Source organism: Oratosquilla oratoria, chromosome 43 (assembly GCF_046742065.1).
Source record: "Oratosquilla oratoria isolate Oo_2021 chromosome 43, ASM4674206v1, whole genome shotgun sequence".
In the NCBI taxonomy this organism is placed as follows: Eukaryota; Metazoa; Arthropoda; class Malacostraca; order Stomatopoda; family Squillidae; genus Oratosquilla; species Oratosquilla oratoria.
In genome coordinates this window covers 12,157,570-12,183,144 of record NC_134819.1, presented here as the reverse complement: position 1 = coordinate 12,183,144, position 25,575 = coordinate 12,157,570, and the positions used below count along the sequence as shown (strand labels likewise).

The following is a 25,575-nucleotide window of genomic DNA, read 5'->3' as shown; positions in this document are numbered from 1 at the left end:
GATAAAAAAGAAAGAGGTGACATGATTACAGTGTTGAGGTCACTAAAGTAGATAGATTGCATTGATAGAAGAGATCTGGTTAAATATGGGAGGGCTTTAAGAAGTCATGGAAGTAAATTTAGAAAAACCACATGTTGAAAGGATGTGAAGAAATACGGTTTTCCATATAGATGTATAAATATGTGGAATAGCTTAGAAGGTGATATAGCCCAAGCTCAAACAATAAATAAGTTCAAATCTAAATATAATTGGAAATCAAAGATATAGATTAAACTGGAACTGTACATGAATTTGAGTCTAGGTATGTTAGAAAATTGAAGAATAGGAGACAGAACCCAGTGAGCATTGCTCTTTTCCTGTATACTACAATTAGTTAAATACAATTAGGATTCGATTAGAAAAGGGCAAACATGGTGCCAATTCACAGAAGTGGAAACAAGGAAACACCACTAAATTATAGGTCAGTATCACTAACGAGCACAATATATTGTGAAATTATGTGAAAGGATTGTGAAAGATCAATGGACAAAATATCTTGAAAAGATGCACATTCTGACAGAGTCAGTTTGGCTTTACATTTGGTAGGTTATGTGTGTTGAACCTTTTAAGCTTTTACTCAAAAATGATTGATGTATTGCAAGAGAGAGAAGGGTGGATGGACTGCATGTGGACCTAGAGAAGGCACTTGATAAAGTACTTCATAGTTGAACTATGTGGAAATTGGAGCATGTTGGATGACTGAGAGGCAAACTATTAGAATGGATTAAAAACTTTTTGAAGGAAAGATACATGAGGACAGTAGTAAAGGACAAGATGTCAAGCTTGAGAGCAGTAATTAGCAGATTACCACAAGGTTCATTGCTTGCACCAATAATGTTTCTTGTCTATGTTAATGACATGATAGAAGGAACATCAAGCTATGCCAATATGTTTGCAGGTGATGTGAAAATCATGAGAAGAATGAAAAATAAGGAGGACAGTAGAATATTGCAAAAAGATCTAGATGCTATTTTTACATGGAGCCAAGAATGGGAAATGAAATTCAGTACAAAAAAAAAAAAAGAATGCAAAGTATCAACTGCATGCTACTGAGCAGCTTTAAACCCCACAATAACTTGCAGCCAATACCCCAGACAGGGTATTGAGTTTAGGTATGTTAGAAAATTAGAGAATAGGAAACGGGACCCAACAAGCTTTGCCCCTTTACTGTGTACTACAGTTAGGTAAATACAATGTAAACATATTTAACCAACCCACCCTTCTTGACACATCTGTGATGAAGGGTTATCTTTGGTCCCACCATACTACTATAAAAGCACTACAGTGATGTACAGGTTTTCCACAGATGGGCCATGACACTCCACTACTTCATCATATGGTGACCCCTTTCCTCCATATCCACTGGAAATTATTGAGCAGATAAGAAGAATATTCCTTCAGGCAGTGTTATCCCTTCAACAGTGGCGGCACCAGGGGGGCGCTTGGGGGGGCTTTAGCCCCCCCCAAAAAGAGGCCAGCCCCCCCCATTAGCCCCCCCAACTGAAATGAGCAAATTGAAAATTTAAAACACTCATTGAAATAATTTTATTAAGTGGAATTTTTAATTGCCAGGGCTAAAGATTTGTCAGCCATCAGTGCTAGCCCAACCATTAACCCCCTCCCCTTCTGAAATGAGGATAATATATGTGTATTATCATATTACTATTAGCCCCCCAAAAAATTTGCTCAGCCCCCCTTAGCCTCCCCAACTAAAAATTCCTGGCGCCGCCGCTGCCCTTCAACCATTCAGTCTCCTTCCATTCATTTCTATAATTTGTACTTTCTTTTCCCTGCTTAACAAATGTTCCATATTCATCCAAAGCCCCTAATGACCCATTCATTCATCATATTCTTGGTCTTTCAAGCACACTCCATACACTTCTTTCCAATTTGATTAGCTTATCTTTCCTCACTCTTTCCACATACCTGACCCACTACAGCATTCCTTGTTTTACCCAAACTTACAACTCCCTTCCCACCCCAGTTCTCTGCCTCAGTTCCACATTTCTCATTCAATCTACTTATTTAACATCTGTCATTCTCAGACACTTCATTTCAGAAACATTCAGGGGTATCAGAAAAAGGTAGTCATAGAAGTAGTTAAAAGACAGGCTCAGGGTAACAGCATAAAAGAGGGGCAGTAGGAGTTTATTTTTATACCAAAGGCATCTTTCCTTTTGTAAGGGAGGTAGCCAGCCAAGGCATGCACCCACACCCACCCATCCCACTGTAGCCATCACTCATTTGTCAGATTATCTCAGCTCTTCATGAATGAAGGGCTGTCCTGGTCTCCCACCTACTGCTGCATTGTCAGAAACAATACAGCAAGATGCAGCACATCCACAGTAGGGCCACACTGCTTCATTTACATACCAGCAGCATACTACAAAAACATATACAATAACCTTCCACTTGCACCACACAAGATATCCATACAAAAACATATTCGTGCTCAGATCACAAAACAAATGCTCCAAGACCAATGAAGAAATGCCCTTTTATATCAAACTCTTCTAGACTAACAGAAGAATCCCCAGGAGAAGCAAGAACTATGTTCAGATCACCACCCAACAATAACTTACAATACCAAAATAGGCCAGGCCAAAGAAAAAAATGCTCCAGCTCCTACCATCACACAGAAGACATTGAACACCTTCTCTTCACCCTAGCCATACACAGATAACAAGACAATATTTCTTCCTTGATTAACTTACTGGACAGTCTGGTGGTTGTTGACAGTTACCTCTGAATCATTGGTCTCCTGCAAGAAAGACCTGGGGCAATGGTTTGATTTGTTGATTGATGAATTTACCATGTATCACTCGCAGCAGTTGTGGAAATGAAATATATGTTTTGTAATTACAGGTTCCGGAGTCCTTCTGGGGTGCTGTACGTGCAATTATTAAGGTGCTCTCCACCAACTATGGTCACTCACGCATTGACTTTGGACAGCCCTTCAGCTTGCGCGAGTATATCCAGGGTGCAAAGCTACAAAGTCTTCGATCTGTAGCAAAGCTTTCATCAACAACACCACCCCTCTCTCCATATCCATCTGCAATGTCTCTCACACCCTCCAGCACCTCTCCTCAATCATCATTGACAGCTCTTACGCCAGTGACTGATGCCCCTGCCAAATGTCATCACCGATCTCTCTCATCACCAAACACAAACAACCACCTTCTTCTAAAGCAGACACTATCCAATCCTGGAAATAGTGTATCAGATGCATCAACTATAATCAATAAACAAAATCTTCATGGAGCAAGAAGCAATTCATCTCTTTTTGGCTCTGAAGTCACGGATGAGTACAGAAATTTGGTCAAGTCATTGGCCGCACATATTGTGTATGGTGAGTACACTAGCTTTATCTCATTTTTTACATAATGGGACCAACAACAGGTACAGTAGAATGTCACTTTAATGCAAGATGAGTCCATAAGGTTTCTCTTTGAATAAATTTGTTTCTCATGGTTGTTATATTTGTACTTGAGTGAATTTTTCCATAATCCAGATGTATCTTATAACTCTTAAATATCTTCTGATTCAGATTCAGAGAAGTGTCAGGCCATTATGTCTACAAATGCATTGTCGTGGCTCTTGTTGAATCTCTTCCGTGAAGGTGCATCCCTTGCAACATTAACCAAAGCCCTAGACACCCTAAGAGAGACCCTTACTGCAAGAGGGCGTGACACAGGATTTTCAGGAGAATCTAGAGAAGTTGTCAAGCATGCAGTAAGTGATCTTGTAATTGGAAGAGCTTAACCTCTTCAATAGAAGTCAAATACTCGCAAGCACATTAAGTTTCCTGATGTACAATGATGCAACACATTGCACAATATAAGATTTAAAGTTACAGCTATTATACTCTTTCTCTGTCACCCAGAATGTTTATAACCACAGAAAATGTGATCAAGCCCATTCATAGAATACTGGGGTCACTCGTGCCTCATAGTACTTACATAGGAGTTATTGTATTCTAGGGATTTATGTAATAGTAATTAGGTCTTTTTATTGATGTATAGAAATTTCATGAAGTTAGATTTATCCATAATAATGATAACAATAGAAAAAGGTGGATATATTAGCATTGTGTGAAACTGTTAAATGGGTGGAGTGAATTTAAGTTTGGGAATTAAGTGAGGAGTGGGTGAAGGAGGGAATTGTTCAACTGGTAAGTGCTGAAGTATATGTATAGTTTTAACATTGGGAGCGAGTTCTTTTCAAAATGTTTATGATTTTGTTGTTTAACCAGGAGTACAGGTAAACGTCGACTTACGATGGCATTAGGTTTCGATAGAGCCATCGTAAGACGATCTCATCGTAAGTCGATCCCCACTCTGTTCCGTGGTCACTGTACCTAGCCTACCTGTATATTATCCACCAGAGATACTGAATATAGCCTATTAAACATGTACAGTAGTTTATTTAATTATTTTTATCCTTTTTACCATATTCAAACACTATAATATGTATTTTCAGTACGGAACTTAAATCTCGCGGGCAGCAGCCAATGCCAGCCGTACGACGTGACGTAATAATACTCGCATCATAAAATATAGTCACCGCTTATATCGATCGTTCTCTCTTTCACCCGCGAAATTTGAAAACCACAGAGAATGAATCATTTGAGAGAATGTAAAAACACAGGGGCGACTACAATAAATATAATCAAGACGCCGATATGGCAGCGTCGCGAATCCACTTGCTCCTCATGACGCGTACGTGTGCGGCACCGTATGGAAGGGGTTAAATTATCATATCGTCGTCGTCGTCATCGTAAAGTCGAACAATCGTAAGTCGCGGCCATCGTAAGTCGACGTTTACCTGTATTTGAAAATGTCAATTTTGGCTTATGGCTGTTTGTCCAAGGTGTTTCAGGTGTTTCAAGGTGTTTCAGGTGTTTGAGATCTTGCCTGGGCCTTCAGTTTTGGAGTTTTTAATTTTGTTTTTCGGCCTTTCCTCCTCCTCCTCCTCCTCCTCCTCCTCATTTTCTTTTTGTTCTTCCTCCTTGTTTTCCTTTTCTTTCCCTTCCCTCTTCCTTCCCTCGTCCTTCTCCTACCCCTCTTTCCTCTACCCCTCATCCTCCTCTTCCTCATACTTCCCTCTTCCTCCTCCATCCCTCTTCCTACTCCTACCCCTCTTCCTCCTCCTGCTGCTGATCCTGTTCCTCTTCCTTTTCCTTGTGTTCATCCTTCTCCTCAGTTTCTTCCGTTTCTTCCTCATCCTTTTCCTTCTCATCCTCTTTCTCTCCTTCCTATCTTACTTCTATTCATTTTTTTTCTCTTATTGTCTTCCTCCTCCTCTTTTCTTCTTTCTCCCTTTCCTTCTTATTTCTTCTTTTTTATATTTCTTTCACCTATTTTTTCTGTGTTTCAGGCAAAGTTGTTGGGTGCTGGACTGATACGGACGGAAGTCTCAGACAGTAGAACAAATGATGATGAATTGACATTTATAAAACCCATCACACTCCTGCCTAATGTCATTGAACTCTGTTACTACTCTAATGCTTTGGCACCTGTCTTTGCCCTTGATGCCATTGTAGGTGAGTAATTAGTGGAGAAAGTAGGTGCTCTCATATTTAATCAATATATTTTGTATTTCATGTTGTTTGATTTAATTTCTTACCATTATCACTTCTTCCTTTCCTAGGGCATAGTTATATATATTTTTGTGTCCTTTGAATTACTTTTTCAACCACATTTATTTTATCCACCTTCTCATCTGGGGTATTGGTTGCACTTTATTGTGCATTATAAATTATTTTGTCTATGTTAGAGGAAATTTCTTCACACAGAAATGATGCTACTTTATTATACTGCGACTGTCCCTCCATTATGCTGTCCCCCCTTCTCCTTCTTAATACTGTCTTGTACCACTTGAGTACATATTTCCATTTTTGGCTCTGTCACCTGTGGTAGGGGGATGAAAGAATACTGCCACCAAGTTTTCCCACTCCAATCATAAGAGGCTGCTAAAATGGGACAAGACACCCTGCTCTCTGTAACCCTATTCTTATGAGAAGTCAAGACATAAAGAGGATCTGGGAGGAGTTTTCCAACTAGAACCCTAAGGTTTGGGTCTTATAATGTGGGTGAGTGTGGTACAGATGATAGTAAAAGGGAAGAGATGGGCAGTATGTGAGAAGAAAGATGGATGTGTTGGCATTAAGTGAAACCAAGTTGAAAGGGAGGGATTATTTTGAGCTCGGGAGAGTCATAAGGAGGGTGTCAGGAGTGAAGAGAAGATGAGGTAGGGAAGGAGTGGCTCTACTAGTAAGTGAAGATATAGGAAAGAGTGTGGTGGAGTGGAAGGAGGTATCTTCAAGGTCAACATGGTTGAAGGTGAAACTGGGAAAGGATATGTGGGTCTTTGTAAGTGCATGTGGACCTGGTAGTGAGAAGAGTGTAGAGGAAAGGGAGATTCTTTGGATAGATTTAAATGAGTGCATAGAGAGTTTTGGGAGGAATGTCAGTGTAGTGGTATTGAATCTGCTGGAGTAGGGGATGAAGCAATAAATGGAGTGATTGGGAAGTTTGGAGTGCCAGGTAAAAATCATAGTGGAGAGTTAATGGTGGAGATGTGTTTAGAGAGTTAATTATAGCTAACACAGTGTTTCAGAAAAAAAATCAAAGATAAAGGTAGGTATGCAATAGGAGAAAGTTAAAGGCAAATGTGGGTAAAAGTAATGAGATGTACAAGGCGAGAGGATGATAACAAATTGGAAGTAAGTCTTAAAGGGATGAGGTTGAAGGAAGTGGATAATTTTAGGTATTTAGAGTTGCATGTGGCAGGAAAGATGGGAGTGGAGGTGGAGGTAAATTATAGATTGAGGGAAGCATGTATATACCTTGGGGGATTAAACAACTTCACTAGCCAGTCCACTATTGCTTTACCTCCCTTTTTCAGACTCCACATGACACCTATCTAACCCAGGTACCTTACCAGTTCTAATAATTTTCAAAACTACTTGTACCTCATCATTTCTTATTTCTCCATTTCCCTCTCCCATCACCATTTTCTTAGCATCTCCCACCAATCCCACCTTATCCTCCTCCACAGTCAACAGCTTTTTAAAATAGTCTGCCCATCCTCCCCTTACTGCCTCCTTGTTAGTTAACATTGTCCATCTGCATCTTTTACCATTTCTTTTCTACTTGACTCACCTCCCCTTCTTCTTTTAACTTCTTCCAAAACATCTTTTTAATTCTTTCAATTTTTTTCTGTCATACTCTTTCCCCATTTTATATCGACTCTTCTCTTTGCCTCCTGTTAGGGTGGTTGTCTGCCCCACATTGGGCAGCCAAATGTTAGGCTGGTAGTCTGCCCCACATTGGGCACCCATTTGGGCTGGTTGAAGGCAAACTCTGGTGGAGATAGAGTTGGTTTATTTAACAATGAATGTTGGGTGCCAGTGGGGGGTGGGGAGGCAGTGAAGGAGGTGATGACTGTGTCCTCAGGCGATCTGCTTGTGAGGGAGCAAGGGGGGTGAATGAGAAAGCAAGGAGCAGCGAGCAGGCTCACATGTGCTGCTCCAAGGCGATCTGCCTGTGAGGGAGCAAAAAGGGTGGGGGGAAGGTGAGAAAGCAAGGAGCAGCAAACCAGGTTCACGTATGCTGCTCCAAGGCTATCTGAATCTTTGGGCATTGGTCCATCCTTTATATACACGGGCAGGTCATTACCTGTGCCCCTAATTGGCATGAGGTCATGTGTGCCATGTTGGAAGTTGGAGGCAAAATGTTTTGATGCTGGTAACTCACAAAGACAGAGTGTAGACATTCCTCAATGAATCCAGTGTTATGTCATGTGGCTGGTGGGGATAATCATTGCTGAGGCTGGTGAGCTGCATGTGTGTTTCCTGAAGGAGGGTTTTTCCCATTAGTGGGCTTCAAAGTAGCTCTGGGTTGTGTCACAACTGGGTAGATGAGAGCATGTCCCATGGGACTGCTTGCGGGTCAGTAAAGTCATGAGATGCCAAGAAGAGGTTGGGGCGAGGAAGTAAGGACTACTCCTAACACACCTCCATAGAAGTCGAGGCAGGAAGTAAAGTTGTGTGGAGTGTTGACAAGAAAATGTTAAGGGAGTTGTCATCAGGACTGGGCTGGAAATTAAAGGCGGGGGTGGAGGTAGCCCTCAGATTGCAGGAGTAGCAGCAGGTAGTGGTCTGTTTGCCACAGGGTAGCAAGCCTCGAGGGTGCTCAGCTACCCCTGTGGGACCAGAGTTGTCATGTATGTCATGGAGGATGTGGAAGAGGTTGGTTCATCTTGGGAGGGTGCTCAGGGGATCTCATATAGAATGTGTCCTGGGATCACATTGTAAGGTGGCATTGGAGTGTGGTTACAAAATTTCCTGAAAAGATAAACACTTGAGAATGGTTATGGTTAGTAGGTGGGACGTTAGGCCGCCCAGGGTGTTGTGGACTTGACAGTTGATGTTGCTAGTTATTAGCTTTACTGGAGTCAGGGTGCAGGACTTTGTGATCTCTGTTGAGCATGTGGGTGGGTCAAAGTGGGGATGCTCATAGTTCTGGTTGCAAAATGATCTAGTAGCAATGGTGGTAGTCCACGAATATACCTGTGTTAGGCAAGTAGGTAGTTGGCAGACCTGGCAGTCAGTGATGGTAGATGGCAGACCTGGTAGGTGAATTGGCAGTCATGGCAGCAGTCAATCTGGGAGACACATGAAGGCAGATACCTGTGGTAGATGAGAATGTAGGTAGACAACCTGGCAGTCTGCAGACCTGACAGGCAGTGATGGCAGTCAAGCTGGTGGGCAAGCAAGCTGGCAGATGGCAGACCTGGTAGGCGAACTAGCAGTAACAGTGGCAGGCGATCTGGCAGACATATGGTGGCAATCAATCTGGCAGACACATAGCGACAGATGATCTGGCAGACAGTGATGGCAGATACCTGTGGGCAAGAGTGTGGGGAGTCAAATTATTTGTCAGCAGACAACCTGGCAGTCGGCAATGGTAGGCGAGTTGGCAGACAAGTGACAGCAGATACCTGTGATAGGCGAGAGTGTGGGGAGTCAAATTGACAGTCAGCAGATGGCCTGGCAGTCAGTGACAGCAGGCGAGCTGGCAGATGGCAGACCTGGTGGGTAAACTGGCAGTCATAGTGGCAGGCGATATGATAGGCAAGTGACAGCAGATACCTGTGGTAGGTGAGAGTGTGGGGAGTCAAATTGGCAGTTGGCAGACCTGGCAGGCAGCAATGGCAGTCAAGCTGGTGGGCAGGTGAGCTGGCAGATGGCAGACCTGGTAGGTGAACTGGCAGGTGATCTGGTGGGCGGTAGATGACCTGGCAGACAGCAGTGGCAGAGCTGGGGATCAGAGCCCCAAACATTGGGTAGCCAAATATTAAGCTGGTTGTCTGACTCACATTGGGCAGCTAAATGTTAGGCTGGTAGTCTGCCCCATATTGGGCAGCCAGTTACGCTGGTTGAAGGCAAATTCTGGTGGAGATGTTAGTTTATTTAACAATGAATGTTGGGCACCAGTAGGGGGGGGGGTGAGATTGCATCCCTAGGTGATCTGCTTGTGAGGGAGCAAAGGGGGGATGAGAAAGCAAGGAGCAGCAAGCAGGCTCATGTATGCTGCTCTGAGGTGATCTGCCTGTGAGGGAGTAAAAGGGGGGGAGGAGGCAAGAAAGCAAGGAGCAGCAAGCCAGGCTCACATATGCCACTCTGAGATTATCTGAATCTGTGTGTGTTGGTCCATCCTTTATATACATGGGCAGGTCATGACCTGTGCTCCTAATTGAGGTGAGGTCATGTATGCTGTGTGGTATATTGGAGGCAAAATGTTCTGACACAGGTAACTCATGAAGAGAGAGGGTAGACATTCCTCAATGAATCCAGTGTTATATCATGTGGCTAGTGGAGGTACTCATTGCTGAGGCTGGTGAGCTGCATGTGTGTTTCCTGAAGGAGGGTTTGTTCCCACCCATGGGCTTCAAGGAAGCTCAGGGTTGCATTGGAGCTAGGTAGACGCGAGTGTGTCCCATGGGACACTTGTGGGTCAGTAATGTCATGAGATGCTGAGAAGAGGTGAGGTGAGGAAGTAAGGACTACTAACACCTCCTTTATCTTTTGTTTTGTTTATCTTCTATTTTTCTTTGTACCTCTCATATGTTTTCCAAGTCCTGCTTTGGGGCCAATTATTCCCTCTATTCCCCTATTGCCTTTTTCCTTTGTATAGTGAAACTATACACTCAATCCACTGGTAAATTTTCCTCTTTAGACATATGTTGAGCAATCTCATCAGCTGTTTCACTATAACAACTTCCTTTGTCAGACACTTCACATGACAAACCATGTAAATCAAGTGCCTCATCCCCATTCATCTATTTCAATGTATTTTATACTTTTTTTACTCTAGCCTTATCATTCTCTCATCACAGTCATTCTTCTGGTATCTCCCACTGCCACTGTTGATTCCTTTTCATTCAACATCTTGAAATACTCCCATCCTCCAGTCACTGCCTTCATTTCCATTAACATCTGTCCATCTGCACCTATAACCTTTTCTACTCAACTTGCCTCCCACATTTTTCACTTTCTTTCAAAACATCTTTTATTCTTCTCGAAATTCTCAAACACCTACCCCACATCACATCTGCTCTCCTGTTGACCTCCCTTACCTTGTTTTCCTTCCACCCATTTTACTCTATAACTTTTATATGTTTCTATATTTCTTTGAGACCATTATCTATGCAATACTTTGGGAACATTTATGTTTAGACCATGTTCAAGAAGAAAAGATAAGATACAGTTTCACGTGAATCCAATGTTAAGTGTTAGACAGTGTCTATAAAATTGTGGGATGGTTTTTGGTGTGTGAAATGTGTGTGTGCTTTGATTTGGTTATTCCCTCATAATGGTAAAAGGGTCTTACACGTGTATGTGTATATATAATATATGCGTGTATTTACCTAGTTGTATTTTATGGGAAGGGGAGCTATGCTCGTGGTGTCCCGTCTTCATATCTCATTTTATCTAAACGGTTTTTAAATTTGTGTATTGTTTTTGCACACCACTTTCTCATCTAACTTGTTCCAAATGTCTATTACTCTGTGGGGAAAGCTGTTCTTTTTCAGATCTCTTCTATAACTGTCTTTCTTGATTTTCTTTCCGTGTCCTCTTGTATTTCTACTATCCCATTTTATTAGATCCTCTCTATCAATAGTTTCTATGCCTCTCATGATTCCATAAATAGTTATCAAGTCTCTTCTCTCTCTCTTCTTTGCTCTAATGTCTGTAGCTCAAGTTTTGCTAGTCTCTCTTCATATGATAGTTCTGAGAGTGTTGGTGCCAATTTTGTAATTGCTCTTTGTATTCTTTCAAGTTTTGTTGTACATTTTTTTGGTACTTGGTGACCACTTCGTCACTGCATACTCCAATCTTGGTATTATCAAAGTGATTAGTATTTTCTTAATTTCTTTGTCCAGGCACGTAAATGCCACTTTGATTGTTCTTTTTAAATTATAAGTTTCTCCAGAAGTTTTGTTTATATGTTTCTCAGGGGACATATTATTCATAATAATGACTCCCAGGTCCTTCTCATTTTCTACTTTTTTTATTTCTTCTTCTCCCAATTTATATTATCCTACTATTCTTTTTTTGCTTCTTCCAAATTCCATTATACTACACTTCTTAGTATTGAATTCCATCTCCCACTTCCTACTCCAATCCCGTACTTTATTGAGATCACTCTGTAGTGACTCACAATTTTCTTCAGTGTTCACTTTTTTCATCAGTTTTGCATCATCCGCAAAGAAGCTCATATAAACAAGGTTTGAAGGGGTCAGAGGATGAAATCATTAGATTTTTGGGATCATTTGTAGTTTCCTCACACATGCATTTGGAAGTGGAAATTGTACAATTGAGAGTTGCTGGGGTGGACAGTCTAGAGTTGATATATGTGCGTGTGTGTATTTATAAAATTTGAAGATATATATATATGTATGTATTTTTTTCTTTCTTTTCACAGCAACTGCTTTGGTCAGCCTGGTAGATTGTGATCTATGGAGTTATAGTGACTGTCCCATTGATACAGTTGTCTCAAGGGAGGACTTAGTGGCCCGTTCTTTGTCTCTTGCACATATCTTGGAGAATGAATTTATTCTTGCACCACCATGTGCAAGTTTGAAGATGCGGATACACGATGTCGTGGACAGATTTGCCATCATGGGTCTCATTGCAGACATAGGAGTAAGGATCTTTCTCTGCATTGTTTATGCTGTCAGGTATGCATGTGTGTGTATATACAGTAGAACCTCAGTTCTTGAATGTCTCACAAGTTTAAGAAATTAGTTTCTCAATTTTTTTTTTCCACAAATATTGGTTCTCAATCAACCCAAATGGAGAAAAATGGAAAATGAGGCAAAATTCAAAGTTTTGTAGGAAAATATCATCATCAGAGAGCAGCAGATTAAGAAAATTGTTTCGGTCCTTGACCAAATCTGTTCTGGAACAGTACTGTAGAATGGATTGTGGTCAAGAACCAAGGTTCTACTGTATATATATATATATATATATGTATATGCACACACATCTTATTGTTTTTCTTCCTCCGCTCTTGGGGGGGGGGGCAGTGATTGGTGTCCCTACAATAGGGATTGAAGCTGCCCATTTTAAAAACTCATCAACCCCTTCACCATACCTACATCAGTAGGTACAGCCCTGAGGAGCTAAGACCCAGTCTCTGGACTTGGCCCAAGATCTCTCCCTATCAGTTTCAGATGTATTACATTTTTTCACACATGAGGAACTGACAACTGGTGACTGATCCACATCCCCAACAATTTTTAGTCAGTAATATTGAAACAGGCCCACAGTAATATAACACAGACAATGGTCCAGAGTTTCTTCCTAGAGAAATTTCTATGAGAGCCCAAAGACTATTGCTTGCCATTGTTGGGCTACAGGATTTCTACTTAGTGGAACTCAAGGCAACAATTGATGTAGTTAACACACACACACATCACAAAGTGGCATTTACCTATATGGACGAAGAAATGATAAGGAAAATACTTACTACACTAATAAGACCAAAACTCGAGTACGCAGCATCACTTTGGACACCCAGTACCAAAAAGAATATTAAGAAACTAGAAAGATTTCAAAGAGCGACAACAAAACTAGCACCGACACTCGCCGAACTAACATATGAGCAAAGACTATCCAAATTGAACCTACCCACTCTGGAACAAAGAAGAGAAAGAGGAGATTTGCTAACTATCTACAGAATAATGAAAGGAATGGAAGTTTTAGACAGGAACAACCTATTAATGTGGGACAACGGTAAAACAAGAGGACACGGAAAATAATTGAAAAAGGATAGTTATAGAAAAAACTTGATAAGGAACAGTTTCCCACACAGAGCGATAAATATATGGAACAAATTAGACAACAAAACAGTATGTGCTAACACTATACAAGATTTTAAGATAAAACTTGATGCGGAGAGATACAAAGACGGGTCACCACGAGCATAGCTCCCCTCCCGTATATTACAACTAGGTAAATACATCCTTTGATGGAAGTTATGCCAGGAACAGATGTAAAAGATTAGGGAAATTACCTCAATAACTCTTGGAAAGGACTTGAATATGACAGACCAGATTGATAACATGTTTAGGTTAGGTCAGAATGAAAGGAATTGCATGCCTCCAATGAAAATAAAGTATAGGTCATAAGCCATGGCAAACAAAGTAATCAGCAAATCTTAAAAGTTAGCATGAGAGGAAAAGTTAAGAAATATTTGGATTAGGAAAGATGCAAACAAAGAGGAACAAACAAAACACAAAAACTCTTAGACTAAGGAAGCCAAAGTAAAAAAAAATATAGCAAGTTGTCAATCAGAATGTGAGGAAATGGTTTCTAAGAAAACGGGCAGTATTTCAAAGGAAACACTAAAAGGAAACTTAGTGTATGCTAATGTTGACAGAGAAGATAAAAAGGATGGAGTGGTAATGTTTGTGGTAAGAAGTGACATAAAGGTGGAGGAGTGAAGGGAAGGCTGAAGCAGTCCACCTGAAAATTAATACTAAGGGGCAGAATAAAAGAGACTCCATGGTGGCATATGCCTCCCACCCCCCAAGACAAGAGCTTGGAATGAAGCTAAATATAAAAAAATAATTGTTAGACATAACTCTTCTCTAAAAGAAAACTATTGAGCAAAGTAGCAATTTAGTACTTATTGAAGATTGCAATGAGGTCAACTGGGAGGAATGGAAAGGAAGTGGCAAAGCAGATTCATGGGGAAATACCTTGTTAAATATAGCAATAGAGAACACAATGACCCAATGGGTAAAGAAAGTGACTCGGGTAAGAGGAGATGACATTCCCAAAAGATTAGATCCGTTATTAACCAAAGTGCCAGACATCAGCTCCTTGAATTACCATTGCCCCATAGGAAAAAGAGACCATGTAACAATTTAATTTCAGCTGGAGGATAAGGAAATAAACCCAAGGAATGAATCACACAGGCAAGGAAGACACCGTTTTGGGAAAACGGATTACTTGGGTTGAAAAAACTCTGAAAAAGCAAACTGAGAGGAATTCATGAATACCATGGGAATGAGAAATCTTTCTTGACATTTAGAACTGGGGAGTGAACAGATATGTGTGAAAGACTAGTGGAAGGAAGAAGCAGAAACAGGACTGGTTTAACAAAATGTGAGATTGCATGAATGGCCAGGGATGTGGCTTGTGGAAAATGGAGGAAGAGAAGAAGCAATAAAACAGAAAAGCTTACAAATAATCTAGAAATGACTATACAACAATTTGCAGGTAGGAAGAAAGTGATTTTTAAAGAGGTGTTGTAGATAAATGCAAAGATGAATTTGGACTGTTTTACAGGTTTATAAATGATAAATTGAGACCTGGAAGAAGTCACCAAGTTGAGGTGAGGTCTTTGAAAAGGCCTCAACTCAGGCAGAAATAATGAATGAAAATCTCCAGTCTATCTTCACAAAAGAGAGAATTTTTTTTAGGAAAGCAAGGAGAGCAAAAAGCCAGGTTTAGAAGATATAAATATAAAAGTAAAGGAAGTACTCAGTCTTTTGGGATCATTGGATGTGACAAAAGTTTCAGGACCTGATAGGATCTCAAACTGGATACTTAAAGAATGTAGGGAACAGCTAGTGTACAAGATTCACAGTTGTATTACATGTTCATAAAAAGAAGTCATTGTGCCACTTGATTGGAAAAGGGCAAATGTGGTGCTAATTCACAAAGGTGGAGACAAGGAAACACCTTTAGATTATAGGTTGGTATCACTGGCCAGCACAATAGTGAAATTATGTGGAAAGATTGTAAAAGATTGATGGACCAAATATCTTGAAAAGATAAATATTCTGACAGACAGTCATTTTGGCTTCAGATCAGGAAGGTCATGTGTGTTGAACCTTTGAAGTGTTTACTCGAGTGATTGATGTGCTGAGAGAGAGGAGTGGGTGGACTGTGTGTTCCTCAACCTAGAGGAAGCATTTGAGTTGACTAATGTGGAAATTGGAGCATGTTGGAGGAGTGAGTAGCAAACTAGTAGAATGATTGCAAGATTTTTTTAAGGAAAGATGTACGAGGACATAAAGGATAAGATGTCAAGATGGAGAACAGTAATGAATATAGTTCCAAAAGGTTCATTGCTTGCACCAATAATGTTTCTTGTCTATGTTAATGACATGGTGGAAGGAAAAACAACTATGCCAATGAGTTTGTAGATGATGCCAAAATCATGAGAAGAGTGAAAAATGAGGAGCACAGTAGACTATTGCGACATTATTATTATTATTATTTTAATTATTATTATTATTATTATTATTTTTTTTTTTTTTTTTTTTTTTTTTTATGGAGCCAAGAATGGGAAATGAAGTTCAATACCAAAAAATGCAAAGTACTGGAAATGGGCAATGGTGACAAAAGACCATATTTAAACTATTTCTTGTGAAGTGAACCTATTACAAAAGCAAAAGAGGAGGATGATTTTGGAGTGTTGATATAAGACAACCTGTCACCATACAGACATATCAGCAGGATCGTGGGAGTGATGTATGGAGTACTGCAGATTATTAAAGTGATATTTCACTATATGGATGAAGAGATGATGAAAAAAATCATCAAAACCTTGATCTGTCCCAGACTGGAATATGCATCAGTGGAATGGTCCTCACATAGATTGAAGAATATAAGCAAGATCAGAAGAATACAAAGGGCAGCAACCAAACTGGTCCCCAACTTGGCAGATAAACCATAGGACAAAGTGAAATTACTGGGCCTGCCAACTTTGAAAGATCAAAGAGAAAGAGGGCATATGGTTACAGTATTCAGGTCGCTGAAAGGGATAGACTACATTGACTAAAGAGATGTCTTGATTAGGGAGAGGAGGGCTTGAAGAGGTCATGAGAACAAATGAAGAAATACTACATACTTAAAGGATGTGAAGAGATACAGTTTTTCATTAGGAGGCATAAATATATGTGTTGTCTTAGAAGGGGATATAGTTCAAGCTAGAATAATACATGAATTCAAATCTATGATAATTGGAAATTAAGGATATAAACCAAGTTAAAGCTATATGAATTCAAGGCTAGGTATGATAAACTGGAGAGTAGGAGATGGGACCGAGTGAGCTATACTCCTTTCCTTTATACTACAATTAGGTAAATATGCTCATATACATATTATAGGGAGGAAGTTGTTAAGGGCAGTCAAAAGTTTTTACATTAGTAGTAGGGCAGTGTTAGGGTTGGACATGTGAGAGTGAATAGTTTTAGGTGAAGGTGGGGGGTGCACCAGGGTTGTGTAATGTCACTATGGTTGTTCAGTGTACACATGGATGGGAAGTAAATGCAAGGTGGTGATGGGCAGGCGTTTAAAGATGGTTAGTGGGACTTGAGGGAACTGGAAGATGGTTAGTGGGACACAGGGAACTGGGAGATGAGCCATTTGTTGTTAGTTGATGACACTGCACTTGTGGCTGAGCCAAAGGAAAGTCCAAGGTAATTAGTGATGGAGTTCAGGAAGGTATATAAAAAGAGAAAGTAGAAAGTGAATATTTTCCCTTCCATTGGCATCTGGCCATTTGCACCCTTACCTTCTCTCTTGCATCTCCTCATTCTTTTCACTTCTTTCCAAAATATCTTCTTTTCAAAATTCTCCACCAAACACCTACCCTTCCCATTGGTCTTCCTAACCTTGTTTTGCTTCTTCCTCCATTATTCTCTACCAGATATGCTTCACTGTTTATCCTTTGCAACTGTTTTTCTTATGCTCACTTCTTTTCTTCCACCACCACCCTCACTTCTTCATCCTACCATTTATTGCTGCTCCTGTTCCCTCCCATCCTCCTCATCCCACATACTGTCTTCATGCTCTTCCTCCTTTATTTGTACATATAGATAACAAAGGCAGTGGGATAACTTTTCACAATTATTGTCATATTAATTACCCATATCTTGCTTTTCCAGGTACAAAACAAGCAATGGACAGATGATTCAGATTCGGATGGAGTTGGAGGGGAGTCAGTTCAGGTGTTTAAGGTAACACCAACCTCGCAGACACTAGAGGTTGTTGGGGCCTGGACACAAATGCTGACTCCACTCTTAGACTCGTACTTCTGCACTGCCTCTGGTCTCTGCCGCCTTGTGAACAGACAAATGCCTGACAAGGAGTTTGTTCATGACACTCAGACAGACATTCAGGCTAGATTAGAGCAAGGTTCTTTGAAATATGGTAAGTGGAATCTTTCTAGTAAGCTGATCAGATCATCAAACTTTAATTTGTATTCTAATCCCCCCCCTTATTTGGCTACCTCCATTATAAGGAGGGAAAAAGCCTTTGGTATATGTATAAGATAATAATTGTTTATCGAAATAAACACCATGTGTGGATGGAGCCTTTATTAGCATGACATTTTGATTGTTACAGCTTTTTCAAGTACAGAGTCTTGATTCACATGACTGAGAATAAATACGAGAAACAGGGGGAAGAAGAGAGGTAGGGAAGGGGTTCACTGAATACTAGGAAAACGGAGGTGGAACAGTTGGTTGGGTGAAGGACATTAGCGCAAAATTGAGAAACAAAAGGAAGAAGAAAATAAGAAGGGTGAGCAATTGTCTACTGAGGGTGGACATTCACCTTAAGAAGAAAAGGGGATTTTGGAGGGCAGCAAGGGATAACTTAAAATTTTGTTGGCAATGGGTATTAAAGGAATTACCCATTGCCAACAAAATTTTAAGCTATCCCTAGTTGCCCTCCAAAATCCCCTTTTTCCTCTCAAGATTGTTGTCCACCTTCAGTAGACAATTGCTCATCCTTCTTATTTTCTTCTTCCTTTTGTTCCTTGCTTGTGAACTAATATCCTTCACCCAGCCAATTGTTCCATCTTATTTTTAACCCTTCCTGTTCCCTGACATTTGGTCCACCTTCTCCTTAACCTTTCCTAGTATTCAGTGACCCCCTCCCCCTTCCCTACCTCTCTTCCTCTCTCTCTCCCTCCCTCCCTCCTTCCCTCCTTCCCTCCTTCCCTCCCTTGTTCCTCCCCCCCCCCATTCCTCTTATTTAATTTCAGTCATGTGCATCACAACAATGTACTTGAAAAAGCTGTGATAACAAGCAAAATGTCATACTAATAAAGGCTCCATCCTCACATTCAGGTGTTTATTTCAATAGACTTGTCAGCAACTGGCTCTTTCATGCATAATAATTGTTGCTACAACTTTACCTGACTGGAGCCAACAACCCTTCAGTGGCTGGCAACAGTCCTTGCTAGTGCTATGGAAATGTTTACTTGGGTGATTGTCAAAAAGGATGTCAGAGAATGGATATGTTTCAAGGAGGATATGATTGTGTGTTGAGGTGATATGTAAGATTAGGAGGATGAGAGGGAACAGAAGGAGAGGCAGCAAAGGGTGAGCTTATGAGGATTGGTTGCAGAATAGAATGAGGGAAGCATATGAAAGGTACAGAAAGAAGAGAAGCAAAGCACAAGGTGTGGGGGGCAAAAAGGAGTGCAGCATTTAAGTGGAATAGGAGTTTGACAGAGAGTTTTGAAAAGAAGAAAAAGATGGTTTGGGAGGAAGTGAAAAGAGTGAAAGGGTTGGTGAATAAAGTAGAAAAGAAGTAAATGATGCAGATAGACTCAATCCATTTTCCTGGTCTTTCTTGGAGAAGACTTGTGGCCTTAATGTAATGATATATTGTATTTACTTAATTGTAGTATAGAGGAAAGGAGTAATGCTCTTTTTGTCCAGTCTCCTATTCTCTAATTTTCTAACATACCTAGACTCAAATCCATGTAAAGCTCCATCTTAATTTATATATTTGTGTGGATTGGTAGTGTGGGGTATTGTAATATGAATTTTTCCTTGTCTTGTATGGTGGTTGCATTTGAGGCAGTTTGAATATGTGGCCAGGCTTATTCTGTGTTGGTATTGTCTTAGTGCTGGGTGGTATCCTGAGCTAGGTGTGCCAATGTGGGTCTTGTTTGCTTAAGGAGGGTTTTATCTGCGTGGTTGTCTGAAGGTTGTTGTTGGGGTGTCAAGTTTGTCAGTCTTTCTTTAAGGGTTTGTTTAGTGATCTGAGTATGTGTAGTATAGGCAGTACGTTGCTACATATGTTTCTGTTTGTAGGTGTCCAGTAGGGGTATTTTTTGCCTGCTGTTATTGCTCACAGTGGTCCATTCTGTAGAATTTATAAATTGTTTATTTAATTTTGCTGATTGTTGGGAACCATGTTGTGGAGGCATAGTTTCAAATGGTTCTTATGAATTGCTTGTAGATAATAATTAAGAGTTTCTTGTCCAAAGTTAGTCCTAGCAATGGATTTTAGTAGGTTTGCTTTCTTATTAATTTTTGCTGTCAGGTCTTTGATATGTGGTCTGAAATATGAGGCCTATAATATTAGGGTTCTTTCCCAGCGGAAGGATGTGGCCATTTTGCTTTACTCTAAGTTGTTTTTTTTTTATTATTATTATGGAACATAAGAGAGGAAGAGAGAAGGAGTTTGAATGTGTTTGAGATGAGGTGTCTGAGAAGTATGATGGGGGTTACTAGGCTGGATAGAGTGAGAAATGAGGAGGTGAGGAGGAGAAAAAGGGTGGAAAGAGGGTTGGGAGATAGGGTGGATGAAAGAGTATTAGGATGGTTTGGACACATGGAAAGAATGAGTGAAGAAAGACTAGTAAAAGAGGTATGGAAGGCAGATGTGGAGGGAGTGAACATGAAGTGACGTCCTAGGATAAGGTGGATGGATGGGGTGAAGGGGGCTTTGGGGAAGAGGGGAATGTCTGTTGAGGAAGGACGGGAGAGGACAGAAGACAGGGGTGAATGGAGAATGGTTGTACATGGATGATGCTGTGATGCATGAGGTGGAATGGGTGGGGGGATGGGGGGTGAGGTAGTATGTGTGAGCAAAATTTGATGCAGCCCGAAGGGATTTCTCCCCGTCTTCGCCTTTATGCATGGTGGGACGGAGAGGGGGGGGGGTTGCCGATTTAATGAAGCGGCCTTGCTGTAGTTGTGCTGTGTCTTGTGACAGTGCTTCTGACCCAGGGCAGTGGACAAGGTGCAGGGATGACCCGTCATCCATGAGGTGCTAAGATGAGAGGGAGGGTGGAGGGGTGTGGAGTGTATTCAGGGATGGACTGGGTGGGAATGATTTTATGCCTTTTCCTTTTTGGCTACCTCCCTTGTAAGGGGGAAAAATGCCTTGGTATATGTGTTATCTTTATTATTATTATTATTATTCATGTGTGTCTTGAGTGAGTAAAGTCGCTCTTGATTTCTGGGATGAAGCTTCCATTATGTTATCGTTGAGCCAATGTCCAAATTTGTTCAAGGAGTCTTTGGTGTTCTTTGTTGTTATTTTGTGTTTACTGTGCTGGGTAATTATTGTTGAGTCATCTGTATATGAGAGAACATTGGTATTTAGTTCTGGTTCTGGAGTAAGGAGATCATTCATGAAGAGATTTAACAGTAATAGTAAAAGTATTGCACCCAGAGAGATTGTATAGCCATTTTGTAACAAAGCTGGTTGTTTTAGGTTATTCTGCATTGTCTTCCTGCTATAAAGTTTCTCATCTTTCTCCCCCTTTATTGATTTAGGAATTTGACAATCGATCAACCTACCAGTCACAAGGTAGCAATTTACATGTGCAGTAGATGCATGTATATAAAACATATATGAATGTATGTTGCTAATTGTAATTATGACTCTTTTCAGGAGAGAGCATCGCAGTAGACCCAATCCGTAATGCCCTGAAGTTTTTAGAAAATAAAGGGATCATTGAGAGCTACAGCCATGACAATGTCAGACTCATTTACTTAAGTCGGGCTTTTGATGCAGAAGAGCAGCTTACGGCAATCATAAATGACATTGACTTGTTTAGGTGTTGAGTGTCAAACAAGTGACAGGCTGGGATATGAAGGGAGGGTGGTTTTATGGGCTAGCACTTGTACATGTAAAGTGAATGATTAATTATTTATGTAGTTTCAAATAGTTCCTCAATCCAAGTTAGTATGCATTTATTTTTGTCAGAAGAAAAGTTTAAGGAAAAAATTATTCTTGAATTACTGGTAACTTGTAATTTAGGGTTTAGGAAATTTTATGCAAAATCATGAAAATCAAAACCATTTAAGGGAAATTGAAGGAGTGATTGAGTGAATTACAGTTGGTGAAGAACATTGGTCCACTTTGATTTGTAAAGAATCGAAACAACTACCTTACAAAGAATTTTTATTTGAGATTCTATACACGAATGTGTTTTTGATGTTGATATGCTGGACTTACAGGGGAAATGGAATGCTTTTTTTTTTTTTTTTTTTCTCGAATTACAATGTCGTTCATAGAATAAAAACTCTGTCATTTGATAATAACTTCAAGGTAACTGGATCCTTGTATTATTGGCAGAGAATCTACAGGTGTCTTTAAGTCATTCCATGTAAAAGCAAGTCTTGTTTTGTATGACCAAATTGTTCAAGTCATATCACTCGTGCAGAATTTGATCAAAGTGCTTGGTGTTGCTGCTGTTGCTGTGATAGACATTGTTTGAGTCAGAGAAGTCAACAGTGAAATTAACCCAAGTTTCCACTTAAAGAACTGTGATATGAGGTTGTATGAATTGTTTGCTCAGGAGAATCCAGATTTTCATGGCAAATTGTCAACATTTATCAGTATTACACTGTATTGATATTGTATTTATTATTGTCCTGTTTTGAGTATGAAATTTGTACAAGCTACTACTTGCAAATAAGAAAGTGTAAAAGAGATATAGAATGTATTTTTACAAGCCTTTTGCTTGTATAGTTTATACAATTTGCTTCAATTCATGCTTCATCTCACACTGGCCAGACCCAGAACCTGGCAAATTATGTTATTTCCTCAATAGTCATATAAGTGGAAACTTTGGGTGTTAGTTGATATTGTCCATACTTCATTAGGTGTACAATAATAAAGACTACTTATATATAAGAGTTAATGGAGTAACTGGTACAATCAGTTTGTTATAAGTCTGAGTGTAGACAAGTTTACTTCAGAGCAGGAAGGCTCCATTGTGCAGCCCAGTTGTCCATGGTGGCATGGAAATTGCCATTGTAAAAATGTGATGAAACCTTTTTTCTAATTTTCCAAGAAGTGCTTGGTCAAATTTTGTTTTCATTACCATTCTAGTCATTTAAGGGAACATTTTGATGTTGAAAACTCAAGTATGGTAATTTAACAATTCAAGGGATGTGAAAATAGTTTATGTTGATATGAGTAAAAAAAAAAAAAAAAAAAAAGATAAGAAAAAAAATAAAATAAAAAAATAATAAAAAAAATTAATTATTATGACCTCCACACCCAACCCAACCCATACATTCTATAAAACAAACTGTTTCAGTATGGAACAGGAATTTCCCCACCCAATTCACCAGTTTACCTGTGCCCCCTTTTTTCACCTTTTTTTTTTCACACTTCATGAAATAGTTATGGAAGTGGAAATTTAATAGTCCATAGGAAGATAATTTTTAGTTTTTAAATGAATGTTGTTAACTGCTTTATTATTTTTTATATTGATATTTCTATATCCAGTGCTGATATGGATAGTTATCTAATAGTATTCCTGATAAAGGAAAATTGAAGAGGAGAGAGTACAAGCTCCTCAGTATAGCAAACCATATGGTGCAAGGGATAGGGAGGGTATTTGCTATCCTAGGGTAGTGCAGTGACTTCTTTTGATGTTCAATATTATGTGGTGAACAAATTAACTTGTATGTTGTAAAAGAAAATTGTAAGCTCAAAGAAGTAAAGCTCAAGACATGGTGGCTTAGGTTTGTGGGTTTGTGTGTGTTTAGTACATATAAATATACAAGTGTGTATATTGAGTGACTGTGCACTCAGACTGTGAATACACATAGGTAAGAGCAGCTTGTTGAGAAAGCAATTTTACTTCTTTGATATTTGGGTGAATATAATGACAGTAGAATTTTGGTCCACAACTTGTAATGAGTAATATTAAAACAGATTTTTGTGGTATCTGGTTTGTTTCTATTAAAGATTGTATTTTAGATATTGTCCTTCATAATGTATTGGTTTTGTTCAATTAATAATTTAATGGACACAGATGCATAGAATCAAACAGGATTGGATCTTTGTCTACCAGTAAGTTATGTCAATATGCTTATTTCTTTAATTTTTTTATTTTATAGTTATGAAGTTCTTGGTCACCAACTATTGTGATTGTTCATCATGGGTAGGTCTTCAAAAATGCAATATGTTTGTCTTGGATATTGTTACTGTTTCTAGTTGTACAGATAATTGCTTAGATCCCTGTTTAGCTGGAAAAAAGGTCACTTTGCCTCAAATACTAGACACAGTTACAGTAAATTTCATAATTTTTTTAAGGAACTAGTAATGGTGTAGTTGTGGTATAAATTTTAGCATACAATTTACAAAACTTCATCTCAATAACTGTACTTTATTTCTTTAATAATTCAAGAAATAAACCCAAGGATACATGGAAAAGAATAACCCTCCTGTATGGAAATTGTTTAAGTTTCATTTGATAGAATTTCTGTAAATGTTCATTTCATTGTTGTAAAATTTTGTGAAAATTTTGGAATTTGCTGAGAAGGTTAAATGAAAGCAAGTGTAAAATGTTTTACATTCATGATACTGTGTGTTGTATGACTGAAACAAGAATTGTTATGAAGAAGTGAAACTTTTATAGCATGGAGTAAAGTTGAAAGATCTGGACATTGAATCATACTGATGCTTGTAAAACAGAATGTGGCTCTTGTAAGTAGTTAGTAGTGCTTAATGTCATTTCACAAGTTCTTGTTTCTTTGTCTATATGCCACACTTATTACAGCCTCCATTTAGCTCATACACGAATATATATATATAGGGAGTTGTATATAAGATGTATATTGCTGCTTTTTTTATTTATATTGGTTGTGTGATCCATGCAACTACATAGAATAGCACATAATAGAGTACCCTTTATTTTTAGGTACCATATTATTTGTCCTTAATATCTTGTGGTCCATTTTTAATAAAATATATACAGAAGAAACTTGTATGGTTTTACACATATTTGCATACTAATGTTCTCTTGAAACTCGTTTACCACTTCTATGATTCTTCCTCATCCTATTTGCTGTGTGGGGCATAGCTATTTGTGACAGGGGTCGAGGTGATGGCAGCTTGATGATCATACTGATTATCAAGATCTAGAGATAGGGTCAATTTACTGAGACCAGCTGAGATTGAGGTCAGTTTACCGACATCTTTGATTATGTATACTGAGATCTATAATGTATACCAAGATAGGTAAATTTCATTGTTAGAATGGGAAGTGGAGAGAGCAAGTTGTTTGAGGTGAAGGTGGGACTGTGTCAGGGCTGTGTCATGTTGCCATGTCTGTTTAATGTGTACATGGGGTGGTGCATGAGGTAAAGGTGAGGGTAATGGGCAATGGACTGGAGATAGTTAAAGAAAATGGAGAAAAGTGGAAGGTGAGCCAGTTGTTGTTAGCTGATGACACTGTACTTGTGGCAGGACCAGAGGAAGGATTAAGTTAGTGACAGAGTTTGGGAAGATATGCGATAGATGAAAGTTGAAGACTTGTGTGGGTAGTAAGGTGATGAGATGTACAAGGGTAGAGGGTGGCAGTCAGTTCAAAGTAATATGGTAATGCATGGTCGAGGGCTAGAAGGGAGGTGAATTTAAACATGGTACTGTGTATTTGTTTCTGAAGTGTTTTGGGTCAGAGCAATGGTAAATGTTGGTACAAGGGGAAGAATGTTAGGTTTACCTTGGTATATGTTGTATGAGCCAAGGGTGGTAACATGCAATCTTGTTTGCTGTGGTCCAGGAGGGAGAGTGTCACCAACATAGCTTCTTGCTTACTGTCTCAGAGTGAAGGTGATATGCCTCTGACCCCAGTGACCTTATGCTTGGGTAGATTGGGTCACAATGCAGGGTCTCGGCCAATCATCTCTCCAGAGCAACATCCGTGTGACCTAGCCAGGCAGCTTGTTGGCAGAGCTTAT

At 39.6% G+C, this 25,575-nt stretch overlaps 1 protein-coding gene across 9 annotated transcripts in view; it reads left to right on the top strand.

The window, feature by feature from the left end:
* mino (glycerol-3-phosphate acyltransferase mino) overlaps positions 1–24,596 on the top strand; it is a 274,254-nt gene extending 249,658 nt beyond the window's left edge. For all 9 annotated transcript variants that reach the window (XM_076180071.1, XM_076180079.1, XM_076180077.1 and 6 more), the window contains 6 exons: positions 2,905–3,388; positions 3,587–3,771; positions 5,416–5,581; positions 12,030–12,250; positions 17,512–17,776; positions 21,266–24,596. In XM_076180071.1, coding sequence (XP_076036186.1) covers positions 2,905–3,388; positions 3,587–3,771; positions 5,416–5,581; positions 12,030–12,250; positions 17,512–17,776; positions 21,266–21,438 — 1,494 coding nt within the window. In that variant the 3' untranslated portion in view covers positions 21,439–24,596. The remainder of the gene's footprint in view (positions 1–2,904; positions 3,389–3,586; positions 3,772–5,415; positions 5,582–12,029; positions 12,251–17,511; positions 17,777–21,265) is intronic.
* Positions 24,597–25,575: the final 979 nt, after the last annotated feature.